The 17,194-nt window shown below is 44.5% G+C and overlaps 1 protein-coding gene across 1 annotated transcript in view; it reads left to right on the top strand.

Annotated features, from left to right (window-relative positions):
• Positions 1–1,933: 1,933 nt before the first annotated feature.
• Positions 1,934–17,194, top strand: part of KLF3 (KLF transcription factor 3) — a 34,295-nt gene continuing 19,034 nt past the window's right edge. Inside the window, exons 1-2 of the mRNA XM_016206389.2 lie at positions 1,934–2,126; positions 16,338–16,433. Of these exons, the coding sequence (XP_016061875.1) occupies positions 16,377–16,433 (57 nt within the window). The 5' untranslated portion in view covers positions 1,934–2,126; positions 16,338–16,376. The remainder of the gene's footprint in view (positions 2,127–16,337; positions 16,434–17,194) is intronic.

The raw sequence follows: 17,194 nt of genomic DNA, 5'->3' as shown, positions 1-17,194 counted from the left end.
CCATCGGTCATCACTAATAAAGTTTTTCAGCTAATACAAATCTAAGGCAACCAATCAGACATTTCATGATGTCAGTGATCAGTAAATCGCAATTAGCAATTGACACAAATTCAACTTTTCTTTCTTGCATTTGTCTTTTACTCATTAAAAAAAATCCTCATCTCTTTACACTTTAGAGATTAATCTTGTGAGACAGCCTGATGGCACATGGACCAGTGTCAGCTCTGGGTGTTGTCCATGTGGTCTTTTACGTGCATTTTTTACAATATGTAATTTTACTACTTGAGGTTCCCAGTACTAATTTTATATTACTGTATGGCTAAATGATGAGGCTCGGAGTATACTCTATCTCCACGTTTTAAGTGGTACCGTGCCTGGATGAAGCATCAAAGTGAGAATGGGGAGCTTAAAGGGCCTTTAAAACATCTTGAAGCAATAACAAGCCATTGACTGAAGCAGGGGCGTTTTTAAACATTACACAGGACTAAAACAATTGAACCAATTTGTCCTTTGTTCTTTTTTATTGCATTCTTTATTACATTAATACTGTTTAAAAAGAAACTCCAAAAGCACTGAACTCGGGTACCACCGTACAAAGTCCTCCGAGGGGCCTGGCTCGGCGGAGCGCGCGCTGCGCCCGGCGGCTCCAGCGCCGCGCAGGCCGCGAGCACCTCGCGCTCGGGGCCGGGAGGCGACGGGAAGCCCAAGGCTGCGGGGCAGGGCCCTCCGCCGGCCCGAGTTCCCCCTCCCGGAGGGCGGCTCCGGACCAAAGTTTGCCAAGTTTTCAGACAGGTCCTGCTGAGCAAATGCCGCTGCTACCGGTCGCCTTTTCTCTCCAGTGCCAGGCCAGGCCCGTGGGAAGTTCGCTTCGGGGGTCTCCGGGCCTTCAGAGAAAAGTCCTGGGAGGCGGGGTGCGCCACCCGGGCCCTCCCTCTGTGGGGTGGGCGACGAGGGGGACCCGGCGCCCCGGGCACAAAGAAAGAGCGCGCTAACAGAATGCGGAATGACCTTGGAAACTCGAGGACCACTTTAGGGTTTCAGTGACTCCAACCGCCCCCCCTCTCCCAGCCACTCCTCTCCCGAACCCGCCCCGGTCCGCCCGCTCCTTCAACACCGGTGCCTTTTTCTGCTTTTTCTTTAAGAGACTTGTATGCACTCGGCCCAGGAGGGGCCGCGCTGGCCGCGGGGGCCCAACCCTTCCCGCCGCGCCCGGGGGCCGCCCTTCCCGCCGGTGCCGGCTGATTGATGGCCCCGGCCGGCCGGGGTCCCCCGCCTCGGCTCGCCCGCGAGCCGGGCTGTGTGTTTTGGAAGCAGCGCAGCGGGCTGCAGCCCAGTGACGCCCGGAGCGGGCAGCGCCGCCCTTCCTTCCCCCCGGGCTGGGGCGGTGGCGCGGCGGGTCCAGGGCGGGCGGGGCCCGGGCTCCGGGGCGGAGGCAGCAGGGAGGGGGCGCGGGGCCGGGCGCGCCGGACCGGGCGGGGGCCGGAGGGCGGGGGCCGCGCCGAGCACGCCCAGCCCCACGGCCGCGCCGCGCCTCGCGGGACAGGTTCGGCCGGCGGGGCGGCGCCCGGCTCCGGGGAATAATGAGTGTCTGTCAGGCCGTCCCCGGGTGACTGGGCGGGGCGGGGCGGAGGCGGCGCGGGAGGCGGGGGTGGCGGGGGAAGGGCGCAGGGCGGGGTGCGTGTTTGCGCGAGTGACTCGGTCGACCCCTCCGGCGGCTGCCTCCACCCAAGTGGGTGGGGACCCGCCCAGCCCGGGCGGCCGTGGCGGCTCCCTCTCCCCTCCCTGACCCTCCCACCCCGGGTCCCAGCCTCTACTTACCCCGCCAGCCCCGGGAGGCTCGCAGAGCGAGCGGCGCCGGCGTCATGTGACTGCCCGGAGTCGGTGCCAGGAGCCAGAGGGGAGCCAGGAGCGGAGCCGCGCGGAGCCGGGGCCCGAGCCTGAGCGCAGCGCGAGCGCCCGCCGAGCAGAGCAGCGCCCGCCGCACGCGCGCCAGTCGCCGTCCCCTGCGACCGCTGCAGCCGCCGCCTGGACTAGGGCGCTGACATTACTGCATTCGTGGGGTTCAAGGCAGCCCTGAGCCGGGCCTTTATTTCTTGTCTGCAGCGCTCAGCACAGCGCCTCGAAAAGTAAGTCCCCTCACCTTTCCTTTTCGCCCGCCTCCGGCTGCCCCCCTTTTTTGCTCGCCCGGTTTCTTTTTTTTCTTCATGGGGGTGCTCAGTGAATGGGTTGGGGGTGCAGGCGGCTATGGTCTTGGGAAAGTGCAACAGCTCCTCACAGCCAGGGGTCGGGGTGGAGAGGGAGGCTAAGGGAGAGGAAGCCCTCTGGTCCAGTGGTAGAAAGTGTGGGATTGGGGGGAGCCACCGTGAGGATCCGGGGGTGCGGGTGAGCGAGGCCAGCAGCGCCCACCGCGTCCCCGGCGAGGGCGAGGGCGGGGGCTCACCTGTGTGGTCCCCCGGCCGCCACCCGCCCGCTCGTTCGCGATTCCCTCCAAAGCCCCCCAAATCTCAGTGCACTCCGCGTGTGGCAACGTTGTTTGGAGAAAGGTAGCGCTGAGGCCGCGCTCCTGCTCCTCCCCCTCCGGGTCCCCCACCCCCCCCCCTCGCTTGCCCTCCCCCTCCCCGCCCTCCGCCCGCGCACCCGCCGCCCCCCTTCTCGCACCGGGCGCGCGGCGGCTCGCCCGCCGGAGCAAACTTGGAACAGCCTCCCGGTCCCTCTGAGAAGAAACTTGGGGCAATTGGGACTGGAGGCAGCATCCCGTTCCCGTTCCCGTTCCCGGAGCCCAGGAGCTGCCCGGGCATCTGGATCCCCGGGGGCTGGCCGCGTTTGGAGCGTCCTGCTCCGGGGCATGGAGAGAACCTGCCGCAGTGCCTGGAGCAAAGATTGCAGCGTGGCTGGAGGCGGCGACCGCCTTAGGCAGCTGCCTGCAGTTAGGGACCAGAGCCGGCGACCTAAGGATTGTTCCCGAGTGGCTTTCCTGGAGATGGCAGATAATACCTGGAATTGTCATAGCCACTTCTTTGGCAGATAACAGGGAGAATCTTTTTCTCTTTACATTTTACAGCAGCATAGGAGAAAAACATGCGAATGGGACTTATTTTTAATAAGGCAGGTTAAACGGAAATTGGAAATTGCTCACCTATTTGTATTTTACTAAAATAAATATTTGGCACTTAATTTTTTACTAACTCAGAATGTATTTTTTCTCTAAGATCACCAAGACACTTTAGAGATATATTGATTACATTCTCACAAGAGTCTGGTACATGGGGAAAAGAGTCTGTAATTATTTATTTAGCTTTAGTACCTGTAATTATAAGCAAAATCAAGTGAGGCATAGGGCGGTTGTTCATTATAGGTTTTTCCACAGCAATTTTGTGATGCTCTGTTTTGAGTACTTTATGTATGAATCTGAGGGGCATTTTATTTATAAGAGAAATACATCTCGATGATAATCTGCCTAACCGGAGGGAAGACTTCAGGGAAAAAACAGCCTGATAGCATTAACCATCTCCAAAATTTTGTGACTATTTTTTAAAGAAAGAGTGGAGGAATAAGTTTCTTCTGGCTTGAAATGTGGAGTATGTTAGTTGACCTTAGGCTGTTAACAGAAACCTAAAATGAGATGTTTGATTAATTTAAACTCCCTTGAGAAACATCTCAATTTCTACATTCAGTGGAGTTTGCTGCATAACTATTAGAAGGAAGAAACCTAATGTACTATTAGTAAGTTCAATGAAGATACACTGTAAGGAACATTTGGCTTGCATGAAGGAGAATGCAAGTATAAAAATTCTAATTTGATAATAAAAAAGAAAAGTTGCTGCTTAGACCACAGAACCTTGTCAGATATAAAACACAGCAACATAGCTTTGGAGAAAGGGTGTGTTTTTTTCACTGCAAAATTTCTAAAAACCAAACCTTCTAGATGCTATAAGGACAGTGATGCCTTTTTCTTTTTATTTCTTTTTATTTCTTTTTTAACCTGGAGTTGTCTACACACAGATTCTTAAATCTCTGATAATGGAAACCTAAGTTAAACAGTGCTGACAAAGAAATAATGGAAAAAGGAATATGAATGGATTTTACTACCTTAAAAATACCTAACGGAAATATTTTAGCCTATCTTACAAAAATCGATACTCTTCTAAAGATTGTGTAACAATTTTGGATTAAGTGAAATGTCTGGAACAGAATCATATTCTTAAAAGGCGAATTTCTGAAGATGTGTGTACAGATGTGCAGCTGTGTGCAAATATGTTTGTAATTATGCAGTTGAAAAGGACAGTGAAAATTTGAGGTGACTCTAGCTGTTCCTCAGTTTGTGTCTTAGAATTTAGTTCTGTGGCTAAGGGACGCTTAAAAATGGTCCAATTTTCAGTGGTGTGGGATAACCCAATTGTAATCTGAATTCTTAACAGCAGTGTTTTATCTTCATTTTCCCACTGATACTCTGAGGCTGAACAATAATTATTACCCTAATCCAGAATCAGATCATGGCTAGAGACCAGCCATTGGGATGGGGGATGTAGAGACAAAAGAAATTGGTAGGGAGGCTGGTGTTAATTAGGAAGGTCTCTGCTGCTTGAATATGATAAAATCCCATGTTCATGTATGATGTTTACTGTATGTGGAAGCTCCTATTTGTAAATAGGGCAGGTCCCTTGTATAAAGCTGGTGTTATTATTCACACCCATAGAACAAACACCTCCACCCCCCTGTTGTTGTCTTTAAAAACTCCAGCTGCTCATGAATATAGGGTCAGGGAGGGCCGGCTAAATGTTTCTCTGTGCTTTCTCTCCAGCACAGCCAGCAGAGCTGTTTCCTGTTCTTTGTTTCAAGGCTGGGGTTTGCGTCATACATTCCAAGTGGCATATGTGTGCTCTTTCCTGTTTCAGGCTGTTTTCTGGTAGATCAGTAGCCCAGACCAGGCCTTGGTCCCTGCCCCTAAACTCCCTGTCCCCACCCAGGGAGTTATCATGTCTCTACACACTTGCTATTGCTTAAGATGCCCGTGTTATGTCATAATGAGAAGTCAGTTAACCTTTTTACATACACCCTTTGCCTCCAGTGTGTTTAGATGGGTGAATAAAGACTTTTACCTTTTTAACTTTATTATTGCCGATTGTGATTTGAGAAATGTGTGTGCATATTGGCTAGAAGTCTGAAGGAGGCTGTTTTTGTTTGGTTGGTTGGTTTCTATTCTTGTTTTGAGGTGCGTAGGGTGTTTGTTTTGAGATAGGCATTTTGCCCTGAAGCTGTCAATTTTGGATCCGGATTACCACTTTACAGTTTAGAAGACGTCCTTATCTGAAAGATGTGGCCCATCCTTGCATTTAACAAGGGACGCTGAAGGCATCAGAAGCTTCATTGGATGGAGAACTTAGCAGTCTTGGCAGCCTGGGCTGACCTGAGTCTTGCTATGTTAAGGAAGAAATCTTTAGAAAAAGTATTAAAGCAAAGCAAGATATATTGGGGGAAAATCCCAGGTTCATGTCTTTTTAAAGACAGACACTTGAGTACTATGATAATTTTTTTAAGGACAAAGATTTGACTGTCTTCTACATCTGATTTCCAAACTATTCTAAGAATAAAAAGGTCAAAGAAAAGGAGAACTGGAAATAAAAATTCATTTAATAGCAGTTCGGAAAATTTTAATCTTATATTTTGAAAACGGGAATACTCTTACTGTTTTACAATAACTTTTATAACCCCATTTTATTTATTTATTTATTCGTTTGTTTATTTGGTATATTCTGTCAGTTGTAGGTTAATAAATTTCTGTGTTAACTATTTTAAACCTACTTTAACAAATTATTTTTCTCTTGGCTCTCCAGATACTAAGTTTTAAAGAAATGGTTGGAAAAGAAAACTTGGCAAGTTTCTTTTTTGAAGTTTTTACTTTTGGATTTTCTTTAAAATCTAAAAGAATTATTACCATGTTCTTTAATGGAATTAATTGAAAGAGTTGCTGAGGCAGCAAGTCAGGCCCTATCCTTCCAAAAACTGATGATAATAGTATTTTGGTTTTAATGTCTTGTTCCACCACATTTTTCCCTTACGGATAAATATACAAGATGATATTAAGAAAACTACTAGGATCAAATAGTAGACTACTGATGACCTTCCTTGAAAAAAGATGGGAGTTTTGGAAAGTTTCAATAAGATTTTTTTCCTTCTTTGGAAGAAGTAAGTGAACTTGAAATACTAGCTGACTTGTAGGACAAGAGACCTTTAAACTAAAATTCATAAGTAACCCAAATTGAAGCAAGTTTTTTGTTTTATTTTAGTTCCAGAGTTAACAACAATCCAAATAGGTTTGGTAGAATGAGTTTTTTTATTTGGCTTACCCCAAATCATTCTTCCTTCTCATTTGTGGGGGGAGAGAGGTGGTTAATAGAGATGATTAGGATCTAATATATTCTATCAGAAAAAAATTCTGCAAGCTTCTTAATGCTAAGCGAAACAATAGGGGGAAATGATAACAGTCTGAAAGTTACTATAATTATTTAAAAAAGGGGGGGGCAATAGTTCTATCTCTTGACCATGTAAGTTGTCATTCCTAATTCAATTCCATTTTATCTCCACTGCCCCTTTAGATATTTGCCATCCTAATATTCCAAGTCAACATTTTTGCTGTAAAATGAACAGCATTCTTAGGTGGTATTTCTTACTCTTTGTTTTCACACTCAGTTGTGTTTAAGGAAAAATAAATAAATATAAACAACCTCAACCTTTGAATACTAGGAATTACATTATTCTAGAAACTGGGTTTCTTTCTAAAGTGCTTCATTTATCATTGGTTCTAGCTTTAAAAAAAAAAAAATCCCTAGTGTCATAAAATAATTGTTACCTGCTTTGTTAATATGAATTCTAGTCAGAATTCATCTTGGAGTGAGGTGGAAGGAAAGGATTATGATGGTTTTTAGCATTCTCATTTTCCAGCTGAATCTATCCCTTTCTTAGACCCAGTTTTTCATCTGAAGCAGAGCTAGAGACAGGAAACCAGACGGCAGTCTACCCTGATAGGGGAGAGCATTGTCCAAAGGAGGTAGCCTTGCTTCCCCCTACCCCCACCCCCAAAACCCCGCCTCCTTCCTTGAAATTTAGCAATAATAAAAGAGACACAATGCTAGAGGCACAGTTTCTAAACCAGAACTAGGACTGTTTTCTCCCAAATTAAAAAAAAAAAAATCCTCTAAACTGGCTGTGGGCTTTTTCTGGAATGCCACCATAGTTCAACGAAACATTTTTAAAAATTATCAGTATATTTTGTATTCCTCTGTCAGTGTTTAATAGTAAAGTTCTTTTTCTAGCAAAACAGGTTCCTGGAGCTTTTTGAAACTCACTCCATTGTGTTGGTAGGCCAGATACATTATTTTCCCCATCTATTAGGGGAGACAGAATGTAGCAAGTTAAGTGACCCTTCAGCCCTTGCATTCCTTGTAACCCTGGGTCTGGCTCTTACCCTGATTTCCATGAAGGGGGTGTTTCCTGCGGCAACTCCCTTCCAGGAGGACCCTGAAGAGCCCACATTAGTTTGGGACATGCTAGAGATGGTTACCAATCTCTGGCAGGCTTGAGGATCTCCAGGGATGGCCTGGAGCTAGTCTCAACCTAGATCAGTGGAGTGTGGCCAAATCCAGACAGACACGATCAAGTGGACATGGAGGTCAGTGCATCTACCCTGGAGAGCGACCTGTGAATCAGGTGTGGGTTTTTTCTCCTTTGGCCTATATGCTCTTCTTTCTACTAACTACTGTTCTTTGAGTCTAATCACTGAAATCACTCCTTTATCTGTTCCTGCACTTTACACCTGACACCTTCCAAAGCACTGCTCCCCGAAACTACTTTCATTAGTCAGTTCAAGTTCCTGTTCCACTTAGTTCTCCAAACAAGGGGGTTTTTCTCTCGTGAGCCTCCAGAAGTTTTCACATTTACATTGTGTTTTAGGTTTTAGAAGATGATTTTTCAGGCTAGTTTCACTGCACACACAGCCCCCCCTCACCCCTTTGGGCAAATTCTGTGTGTGTGGAACCTGGTAGAAGGTCATTCTGAGGCCCTTGTCCTTCATTTTATCCTAGCATGTGAGGAGTGTAGATTGACATCCATTCATTTTTTCATCTCACAGGTATTCATTGAACACCTACTCATTACAGCTAATCTCAAATTATGTGCAGTCATTCTTCTTAGTTATGCCATAGGATGGAGTCGATCTAGAGTGCTCTAACCAGAAAGGCGTTTTGAAATCTTAATTGCCCTCTGGAACCTCCCCATTGCCCTGCCTAGCATGGGCCTGTGTGGCACTGCACGCGTCCCACACCCTCCGTGCCAGGGAGTGACCCTACTGTGAGATGGTTTTACTTAGAAGTCGGCCCCACAGCACAGAATGGAGCAGAACAGAAAGAGTCCTGGTCTGCAAGCAGACACACTTTAGTTCTTGGCTGCAGCTCCAACCAGCTCTGCGAATTTGGGCAAGTCATTTCACCTCTGTTCCTCCATTTCCTCATTTCTAAAATGGGGATGAGGACCTGACCCTTCCACCTTTGTACAGTTGTTATAAGGATTTCCGTATTTACTTGAGTAAAGCTGCCAATTTTTCTCAGCAGTTTTATGGACCAGTTGCAGGTGCGTTGGCTAGGGAGACAAATAGCCTAATTTGGGGCCTTCAGAATGTGTCTTTTGATCTTGTGTCCAAGCATGCACTCTACGAGAGAGGGCAGGCATCAGGGACCGGTTGGGAGGGGCTGAAATCGCAGCTACTGTAAATACACTGTCCCTGAATGCCATATGCTTTTCTGGTGTGATGTTGTCCTCTGCCCCAGGAGGTAGTACAGGTGGGGTGCCAAGTCCACCAGCCTTGAAGTCAGACTACTTTGGGTTCAGATCCCAGCTCTACAATTTAGCAGCTGTGTGATCTTGGACCGATTACTTTGCCTCTCTGTTCTGGTGTTCTCATCAGTAAAATGGGAAGGTAATACCAACCTCATGGACTTTAAATGAACACAGTCTATGTAAAGAACAGCACCTGGAAATTGACAATCATAAAAGTGGTAAGAATCAACAGGAAACTCCTGGCTTTCCTTGGTCAAGGGAAGTATCTTTTCAAAAACAACAACCTAGTGTTTATTATTATACTCCCTTCCTCCTCAGGCAATTGCCTCTTCTTCCCCTCTCTCTTTCTCTCTCCCCCCCCCCCCTTCTCCTATTTTAGGCTCTAAAACAGAGTAGAGACCTTGACGCTAGGCTTTTTAGAAGATTTCTCTGGGTGAATAATAAAAAATTCTGTGAGGGTGAAACTGATGAGGTTTCTGGAGGACTCCTAAGGTTAAGGTTAAGAGCAAAAGCTTTTTTTTTTTTTTTAAGAAGTTTGGTTTCTTTTAGGGTTAGGTGCCCCTCATCCCCATTATCTAATTATATAAGGGAGATTTTAAGTGCATTCAAAGGGAAGAGGAAATGACTGGAACTCCTACCCCGGGCTAAGTTCTATTACATTGGATCTTTATGCCTGGCCAAAAAAATGTCATTTCGTGAACAAGCCTGATCTCCTGTGGGGAGTGGGGAGGGAGCCCTCTAAGGAAGTATAACGCACTCCTGTCCCTTAGGTGCTCAGTGCTGGTGGGAGACATGCCTTTGGCAAGTTAAAAGGCCCAGCCTACGTAGGTAAGAAGGCAGCTTCAGATCTACCGGGTGCAGTCAGCAGGCTTCGCAGTGCGGAGGGCCTTGAGCTGGTCTTTGAAGAATTAGGAGGCTTTAGATTGGCCGGAAGGGGACGGGCATTCCACTGTGGTTGCCCAGCATCAGGGCCAAAAATGAACAAAGGCAGTGGGGGGCAGGGCAGCCAGCGTGAAGGGCACTAGTTGGAGCTGGGGGCAGCTGGTTAGCATTGGTGCTTGGACCCACTCCCCAAGCCCTGGGAATCCCGTTGGAGGGAGGGAGGTTTGTGAGCTTAGGAAAGAAGAGATGAGAGCTTTGAGAAATGCAGGTGGCTAGGGGACTGGGATGGATTGGAGGGTGGAAGGCCAGTGGAGGAAAACCCCAGTAGCAGAGTCCTGAGGCACTGAGGGCCTGGCCTTCAAAGGCAACAGCAGGAAAGCAGAGAAAGGTTGATGAAGAAGGCTTAAAAGGCTTCCATGCTGAATGACCAGAAGATGGGGGGGGGGGGGGCAGCCTGGCAGCCTTTTGAGGCAGGAGCAAGGAAGAGGATTTGGATTTGGGACATATTGAATTAATTCTCTTACATAGCAGTGGTTCAAATGCTTTTGTTTCTTCTTTGTTTACTTTTGAAGGGAGAGGGCAGTATTAGCTCATGGTTCATGTCCAGAGGTTCTGGGGTGCTATGAGATATACTTTTAATGGAAAATCCTCAGGAGCCCAGGGAGTTACCACCATCCTGACGGTTCTGGTTATTTTTAAGGTTCCAGCCATCACTGTTGAGGCTAGAGTTTCCAGGAACTAGCTGCTGGCTGGAGCCAATTGGTCCCTCCCAGCCTCCCACTCCCTCCAGGGTGGGGCCCCATGGGTGGAGGCCCCTTAGGGTGGAGTGGGGTGGGTCTCCAGTGATAGGGCACCAGCAGAGAGGCAGCCTGGCCTCACACAGCCCTTCTGGATTTGATTATATAACACTCCACAGAAGAGAACTGCAAGGGCTTAGGCGGACCTTATGAGATATGTACACAGCAGGATTATGCATCATGGGAATTTTTGAATTGATCTTGCTTTTAAAATACAAAATTGTCAGCCTAAAGAAGGAAAACAAGTGTGTAACCTTAGTCGGGAAAATGTTAGGGTTTGCTAATTTCTTTAAGAAAGGTGTGGAATGCTACTAACCAGGTGGCTGTGAACTTGAGAGTTTACCTACAGGGTATGGGTTGGGTTTCCACCCCCACCCCTGCTTTTCTGGGCCTCCTTCTGCCAAAGTGTAGGGATTTTGCTTGGTTGTTACCTTTGCACCTGTCCTTATTTACATGCAAAATCAATTGCTTCACTTGGTCTTTCCGAAGTACAGGGTGTGGGCAGAATCTTATCTGAAGCCATGTCCTGTTTGGACAAGTTGGACTCGCCTTGGCAACTCTCCATAGGGTGGAGCAGATGGGTGGAGGCAGGAAAGTAAAATTGGGTGGCTTGTTAGCCGAGAGAGGAGAGAGGGCGGATTGTTTGCTCACTGGATCATTATATTTAATCTGAAACTAAATAATTAACTTCTTTCCCATTTACAAAACATTTTGATGCAAAATAACTAATTTATGAGGGGCAAAGATTTAGAAATACTCCATGGGTATGTTTTTTTTCTTCTTTCAAATCAACTAGAGAAGACTGAGGTAGGTGGAAATCATCAAGTGATATGAAAACGGGACGCATTTCCAGGTAGGTGCCAGCCTTTGGCTATTCTGAAAAGAGCCTCCAACTTCAAAATGCCTGCTTACATCTCTTGCCTGGCCCCTTGTATTTCTGGCCAGAGCAACTGCCATTAAATATTCAACTTCTTGGGAACATAAAGAGTTTGGGTACAGAAGTGAAGAAAGAAAAGTTTCTTTGGAAAGGAAGTTTAGCTACAGGGATGTTGCCTGCCTACCCTGGTCCTCTTCCTGGCCAAGAATTACACACACACACACAGATGAGTTTGTTGGGTTTCTTTTCTGTTTTTTTTTTCTTTTTTCCCTGAAGTTCCTTTGGGGAATAAAGGGGTGGGGGTGGGGGAACATGCTTCCTCCTTTAAGCTTGGGAGTGTTAAAAGCTATGGAGCAGGGTAGGGGACACTTACAGATGGTGTGTTGGTTTGGTTCTACTGTTTTTCTCCTTACACCTGGCTGAGGTCAGCTAGGAAACAGACTTGCTCTGAGGGAGGCAGGTAATTTGGAGCCTTAGGGTCAGGTCAGGCTGGGTTGGGGAAGGATAATACAGGGGCCCTTTGAGGATATAAAGAAAGATTTGGAAGAAACAGCATTGAAAAGGAGATGAGAAGAGAGAGTGTCAGAGGCAAATTCTGCTGTGTCACCAAGAAACTTTGCTTCAGATACACATTCTGTTCACATATTCTCCATATTATCTCCTTTTCCCCCCTCCCCCATGCTTCTAAGGAAGGGGCAGTCATTTATAAAGTTATTTTTGTAATAAATGTGCTCTAGCTTCCTGACAAGCAACTTTCAAAGGAGATTTGGTAAATCATAACCTCCTTACGTTAGGGCTGTATTTTGCAGCTCTGTAGGACATTTGCACCCGATAAGACATAGAGGACTGAAAGGACGGTGACATGCAACTGTATTACTTCTGAAACTTCATGTAAATGATTCACTGAAGCTTCTTAATCCATAATCATGCAGTTTTCCATTTTGGCAAAAATCTGACCCTTATTTCAACATCTGAAAAGTCAGAGTAAAAGTGGAGAGAGTGTGAAGGGAAATGTGTTTCTCCCTTTTGGAGGAAAATTCAGCTGTCTTGGCCCTTCCCAGCAGAAGAACATAGTTGGGAAAGATGACATTTGATCCAGTTATGGAAGATTATTTTGGTGATGATGTTTCTCTATTTTCGCTTTTAAGCACCTTGATATCTCAGTGTTTTAAAACCAGTTTTGCCCTTTTTTTCTCTTTTAAAGCAGTTTTGTTATCTTGGGATTGCTTAGTTTAGAATTTATCTCTGTTAGGCTAAATACAACTAAGATGTAAATGTGTTTATGATTGGGAAATAGTTGTAAGAAAAAACAGAACCACATTTGGGGCCTCCTCCTGTCTGTGATACCTACATAAAATGGTTAACAGAATTCCTGAGCCTGCTTAAAACCCACTAGGTTTAAAGTCCCTGATGTTGGCAAACTCAATTTACTTCCAGTCCTAGTCTATAATACCTGTTTTAGCGCGCCACCTACTGGTTGTAGTTAAGATTGCTGTCAGTGTTGTGTAACAGATTTTCTACAGCATTTGTAGTTTTTAGCATTCTTTAAAAATGATGGTAACATCCCCAGAGCACTGAGTTGCTTGTGGGGAACTAAAGGCACTAAGTTAAGAGACTCCAGTTCTTCCAGTGCTTCAGTTTCTTCTCAGTTATATGAAAGGCACTTTGGAGACATTGAAGTCACTCTTCTCTGACCCAAAGATAGTCCATACCAGTGGCAAAGTGGTCTATTCAGAGATAAGCACAGCAAGGACAGAGTATACAAGCTTTTTGCAAATAAACAAAATCCTGATTTGTGATAATATGTCTGATTATCTTCCTAAATTTTGTTCCTTTAGCTTAGCTTCCCTCTCATGTTTTTATTGAAAGTTTTCATTGTAGAATTCATTTAAAAATTAGCACACAGGTGTGTATAGAGCTTTCCCATTCCTACCCCCACTTCCAAGAAGCCCTTGTTAACAGATTAGGGTACATCATTTTCTTCACATGTCCTTTATCTTGTTCCATATCCTGTGGCTGTCACTAAAAGTACAACCAGTCATTTTAGAAGCTACCGAGCTGGGAACAGTATGCTGTTAGACGTGTTAATTTGATTCTGTTCATAGTGATATTTGACTTTTGCACAGACTTTTTTTATTGTCCAGTGATGCATTATTTAGGAGTTTCAAAATGAGGTATTCTAATCCTGTCATTCCTTCATTTATTAGCTGAAATACTTCTCTAACGAGAAATATTCTTTCATCACTACTGAGTTACTCTGAGGTACAGTCTAAACAAATGTAAACATACATTTACAACTTTTTTAAAAAGTAAAATTAAATCAGGTTTAGTTAAACAGATGCTTTATAGTAGACCTTTTTATTTTAGGATTACAAGTCTTACGGAGCACTAATTTCCTTAAATTTAGATAAACATAATTAAAGAATGAAAGTAACTTAAATAATGTCTTAAAATGATACAAGAAATAGCAGGTTAATGTGTAATTCATTCCTAAATGGATTCAGTGGTCATTATGAAAATAGATAGAAGGCTTTATGGGCTAAATGGTGGAGTTAGCATTTGAACCAAAATGAACTCCAGAGCCCATCATCTTAATTCCACTGTGCTGCTCTCACTGGTGAGGTGTGGAGATGCTGGGCAGCTCTTTTGGTGGTACCGTTGTAAAGTGATCAGGCCCTATGAGATCTCATAGAGGACGTAGGCAGCTATTAACTCTTAAATGAACTTTTAATCTGAAGGAGTTTTTCTTAGGGTGGAAGGGCTGACCTCTAAGGCTTAGTATGTTAGCAAAGAGGCAAATACCTGCTATTGCTCCAGAAGTTAGAACCAACAAATTTAGTGTTGTGTATACAGGATGTATATCTTAAAATTGAGAGCATATCTGTTGATGTAAACTATTTAGAGGGCAAAAGAGCTTTTTTATTTTGTGTTTTAATTCTAATTTTCTCTTCCTAAAACTTTGTGGGTGTTTATTTTACATGTGAAAGGAGGAGGGCCAGGATGCAATTCATGAGTCTCCAGAGCTGGGCTCTTCCCTTACACACCTTAGAATATGAGTGCTTTTATTTAGAAGGAATTGCATCAAGATACTGCCAGTGGAGTGGGTGGATCTATAAGGGTTAATTCTATTTAAAAGGCTGGGGGAGGGTTGGCCAACTGGATCAGGGCTGCCGTATCACATCTTTTGTTTATGGTCCAGTATGGGGCACTGGACAATTTTTAGAACCATATCCATCAGTACAGCTGCTAGGCTGGAAAATGGTTAATAATAGATGTCAAGGCACAAAAGAGGTTTTCATCCTTCATTATGAAATCATCCATTTTTCACTGGTTGGTGGGGTTTGTTCTTGCTGGAAGACATAAGAGGGTGGTAGCACCACTGATTTGCGCACCCTGGTATCAGATTGTGTTCCCAGATTATAGTACATCCTGTGATGTAGGAAAATGGAATTTTGAAGTCAGGGCCTTATGTTGAGTTAATAATGGTATTCATATGTTGTCATGAGACCCAGAACAGGCTTTCTTCAATGAAGCAACAAAACACAAGAACTATACAGTACTACTTTTATAATTGTATGTGAAGATATCTTAGTATAACCCATAGAGCATGGACACAACAAGCTACAGGATTACTATCATGGAGGTGGTGTGGGGATGGGTGTTTTAATACTGAAATATAGGAAGTAATCTAGAACCAGGGACTTGTACAGCTATTTCAGGTAGAACTCAATCTAGAACTTGTTCGCTTTTCCACCCAAATCAAAGACTTTACCTCTAACCAAAGTCCTGAACAGGTAAACCAAATTTGGATAGTAAGTACCCTAAAGAGGTTGTTGAATATCTGAGTAGTATCTGGGCCATAATTCCATCACCTGTGAAATGCAGTTGAATATTGAGCAGACTGAATGTTTTGTCCCGTGAGGAAGCAGTTGGCTTTATGTAGACTAGTGCTAGAAGTGGACCAGTATAGAACAAAGAAGAAAATACATGGAGAACATGAACAGAACAATAGAAGCAGAGAAAAGAAAGACTGACAAGATCAAGATGCATCCAGCTAAAGATTGGCTGATTTCCTAATGAGAAATTTGCAAGAATGGGAGTGAATACAAGCTAATATTCTTCATATATAAAAAGTGCTTAGAAAAGGTGGGGGTGGGGGGAACTCAAGACCTGAATAGGCATTTCTTAAAAAAAGAAATGTAAATGACAAATAGAGGTCAAAATTTTAATTCTGTAATTAAATCAATTTAGAATAAAAATAATTTTCCATTTTGATACTAACAAATAGGCAAAGTTTGGGGGGTTTTTTAAATGATGATAAACATTGCTGGTAGAAATGTTGGGAAACAGGTTCTGTTTTATTGATGGAAATAATAGAGCATCTTTGCTGGATGATACATCAGATGCTTTGGAAAATGTACATGTTTGTCACCAAGGCTAAAACTTATTTTAAGAATTAAGGATATACAGGAGGATGTAAGTATGAAGGTGCTCGTTGCAAAAATTTGGATGGACAAAAACAAAGGTGTTAATGATGGTTAGTTCTAGTTTTCTTTATGCTTGTCTTCTTTTCTTCCTGATTTTTCTGTAAGGAAAAGGAAAAGTATGTAACACTTGTGTATAATGTGAACTTCCACTAAGTTACACCACAGTCTTAAGGAAGCTTTGCTGCTTGGAAGAGGCTGTACATATTGTTCCAGAAATGTCCGGGTTTATGTATTTGAGTTAGGAATGCCAGTTGGCGCTCAACTGGTTATGACCATGGAGCCTGGTTTTAATTATACAAAATGGCATCTTTCATAGGTAAGGGAAACAAATTCCAGCCATTCCGGGGGCAGGGGAGAGGAAGGAGCAGAGAAGGAGGGGTGAGGAATATTATATTTTATTTTTACTAGTTTATATTTAAAGTAACCTTGGGATTTAGATGGACACCTTGTTTTGTTTTCTAGGCCAAACACCAGAACACCCTAGAAAGCTTCACTAAAAGAATGCTCATGTTTGACCCAGTTCCTGTCAAGCAAGAGGCCATGGACCCTGTCTCAGTGGTAAGTTATCCAAAATTGAACATCTTCTTATTTATTCCAAGTAGTAATGCCATCATCATGTGTTGTGTAATTCCTTAAAATTACTCCATTACTTAACAGGCATTTGGCAGGTATATTTTTCAAAGACCCCAGTAATCGAAGTTAATACCCTACTAGCAACTATGCATCCTCTAATAAATGGGATCCATGCTTCCTTCAGGCCTGTGCCCCACACCCCTCAAAATACTATCAGCACAGAACTTGGGCCATAGGCAAATCTTCTCACCACAAAAGTAGGTTAAAAAAAAAAACTCCTCAGTTTCCAGTTTTTTAGTTGGAGCTCTCAAGATTATTGGTCTTGGCAAAAAAACATTTGGCTAAACTGATTGTTTTTAAACATTAATGTGCATCCAGGGACATTTTTTTAATTAATTTTTTTTGAATGTGTGACTTTTTGTTTTTAATAGAAAAAATGAACAAAATTATAATGATGAAGCCCAGATGGATGGAGGTGGGGTTGTCACAGTGCATCCTGCTTCTTAGGCTCCTCTGCCGGCCTGGGGCTGTGCTCCCTGGCTGCAGCAGCCAGGGCCTCCTCCCTCTCACCTGGGCCTCCTGCAGAGACTGATCCAGACCATCGGCAAACCTCTGCACACAACTCCAGTGTTTGCTCTGGATCTCAATGACTTTCTCTAGTGTGGCCGCTGAGTCAATGTTGGGCTTTTGCTGTAAGACTCTCTCGTCCAAGGGCTGTGCAGAGCTGAGGCACAGGCCTAAAAAGC

This window comes from Miniopterus natalensis, chromosome 1, assembly GCF_054644295.1.
Source record: "Miniopterus natalensis isolate mMinNat1 chromosome 1, mMinNat1.hap1, whole genome shotgun sequence".
NCBI lineage: Eukaryota > Metazoa > Chordata > Mammalia > Chiroptera > Miniopteridae > Miniopterus > Miniopterus natalensis.
Note: the sequence above shows the minus strand (reverse complement) of the source record. Positions and strands in the feature narration are given on the sequence as shown.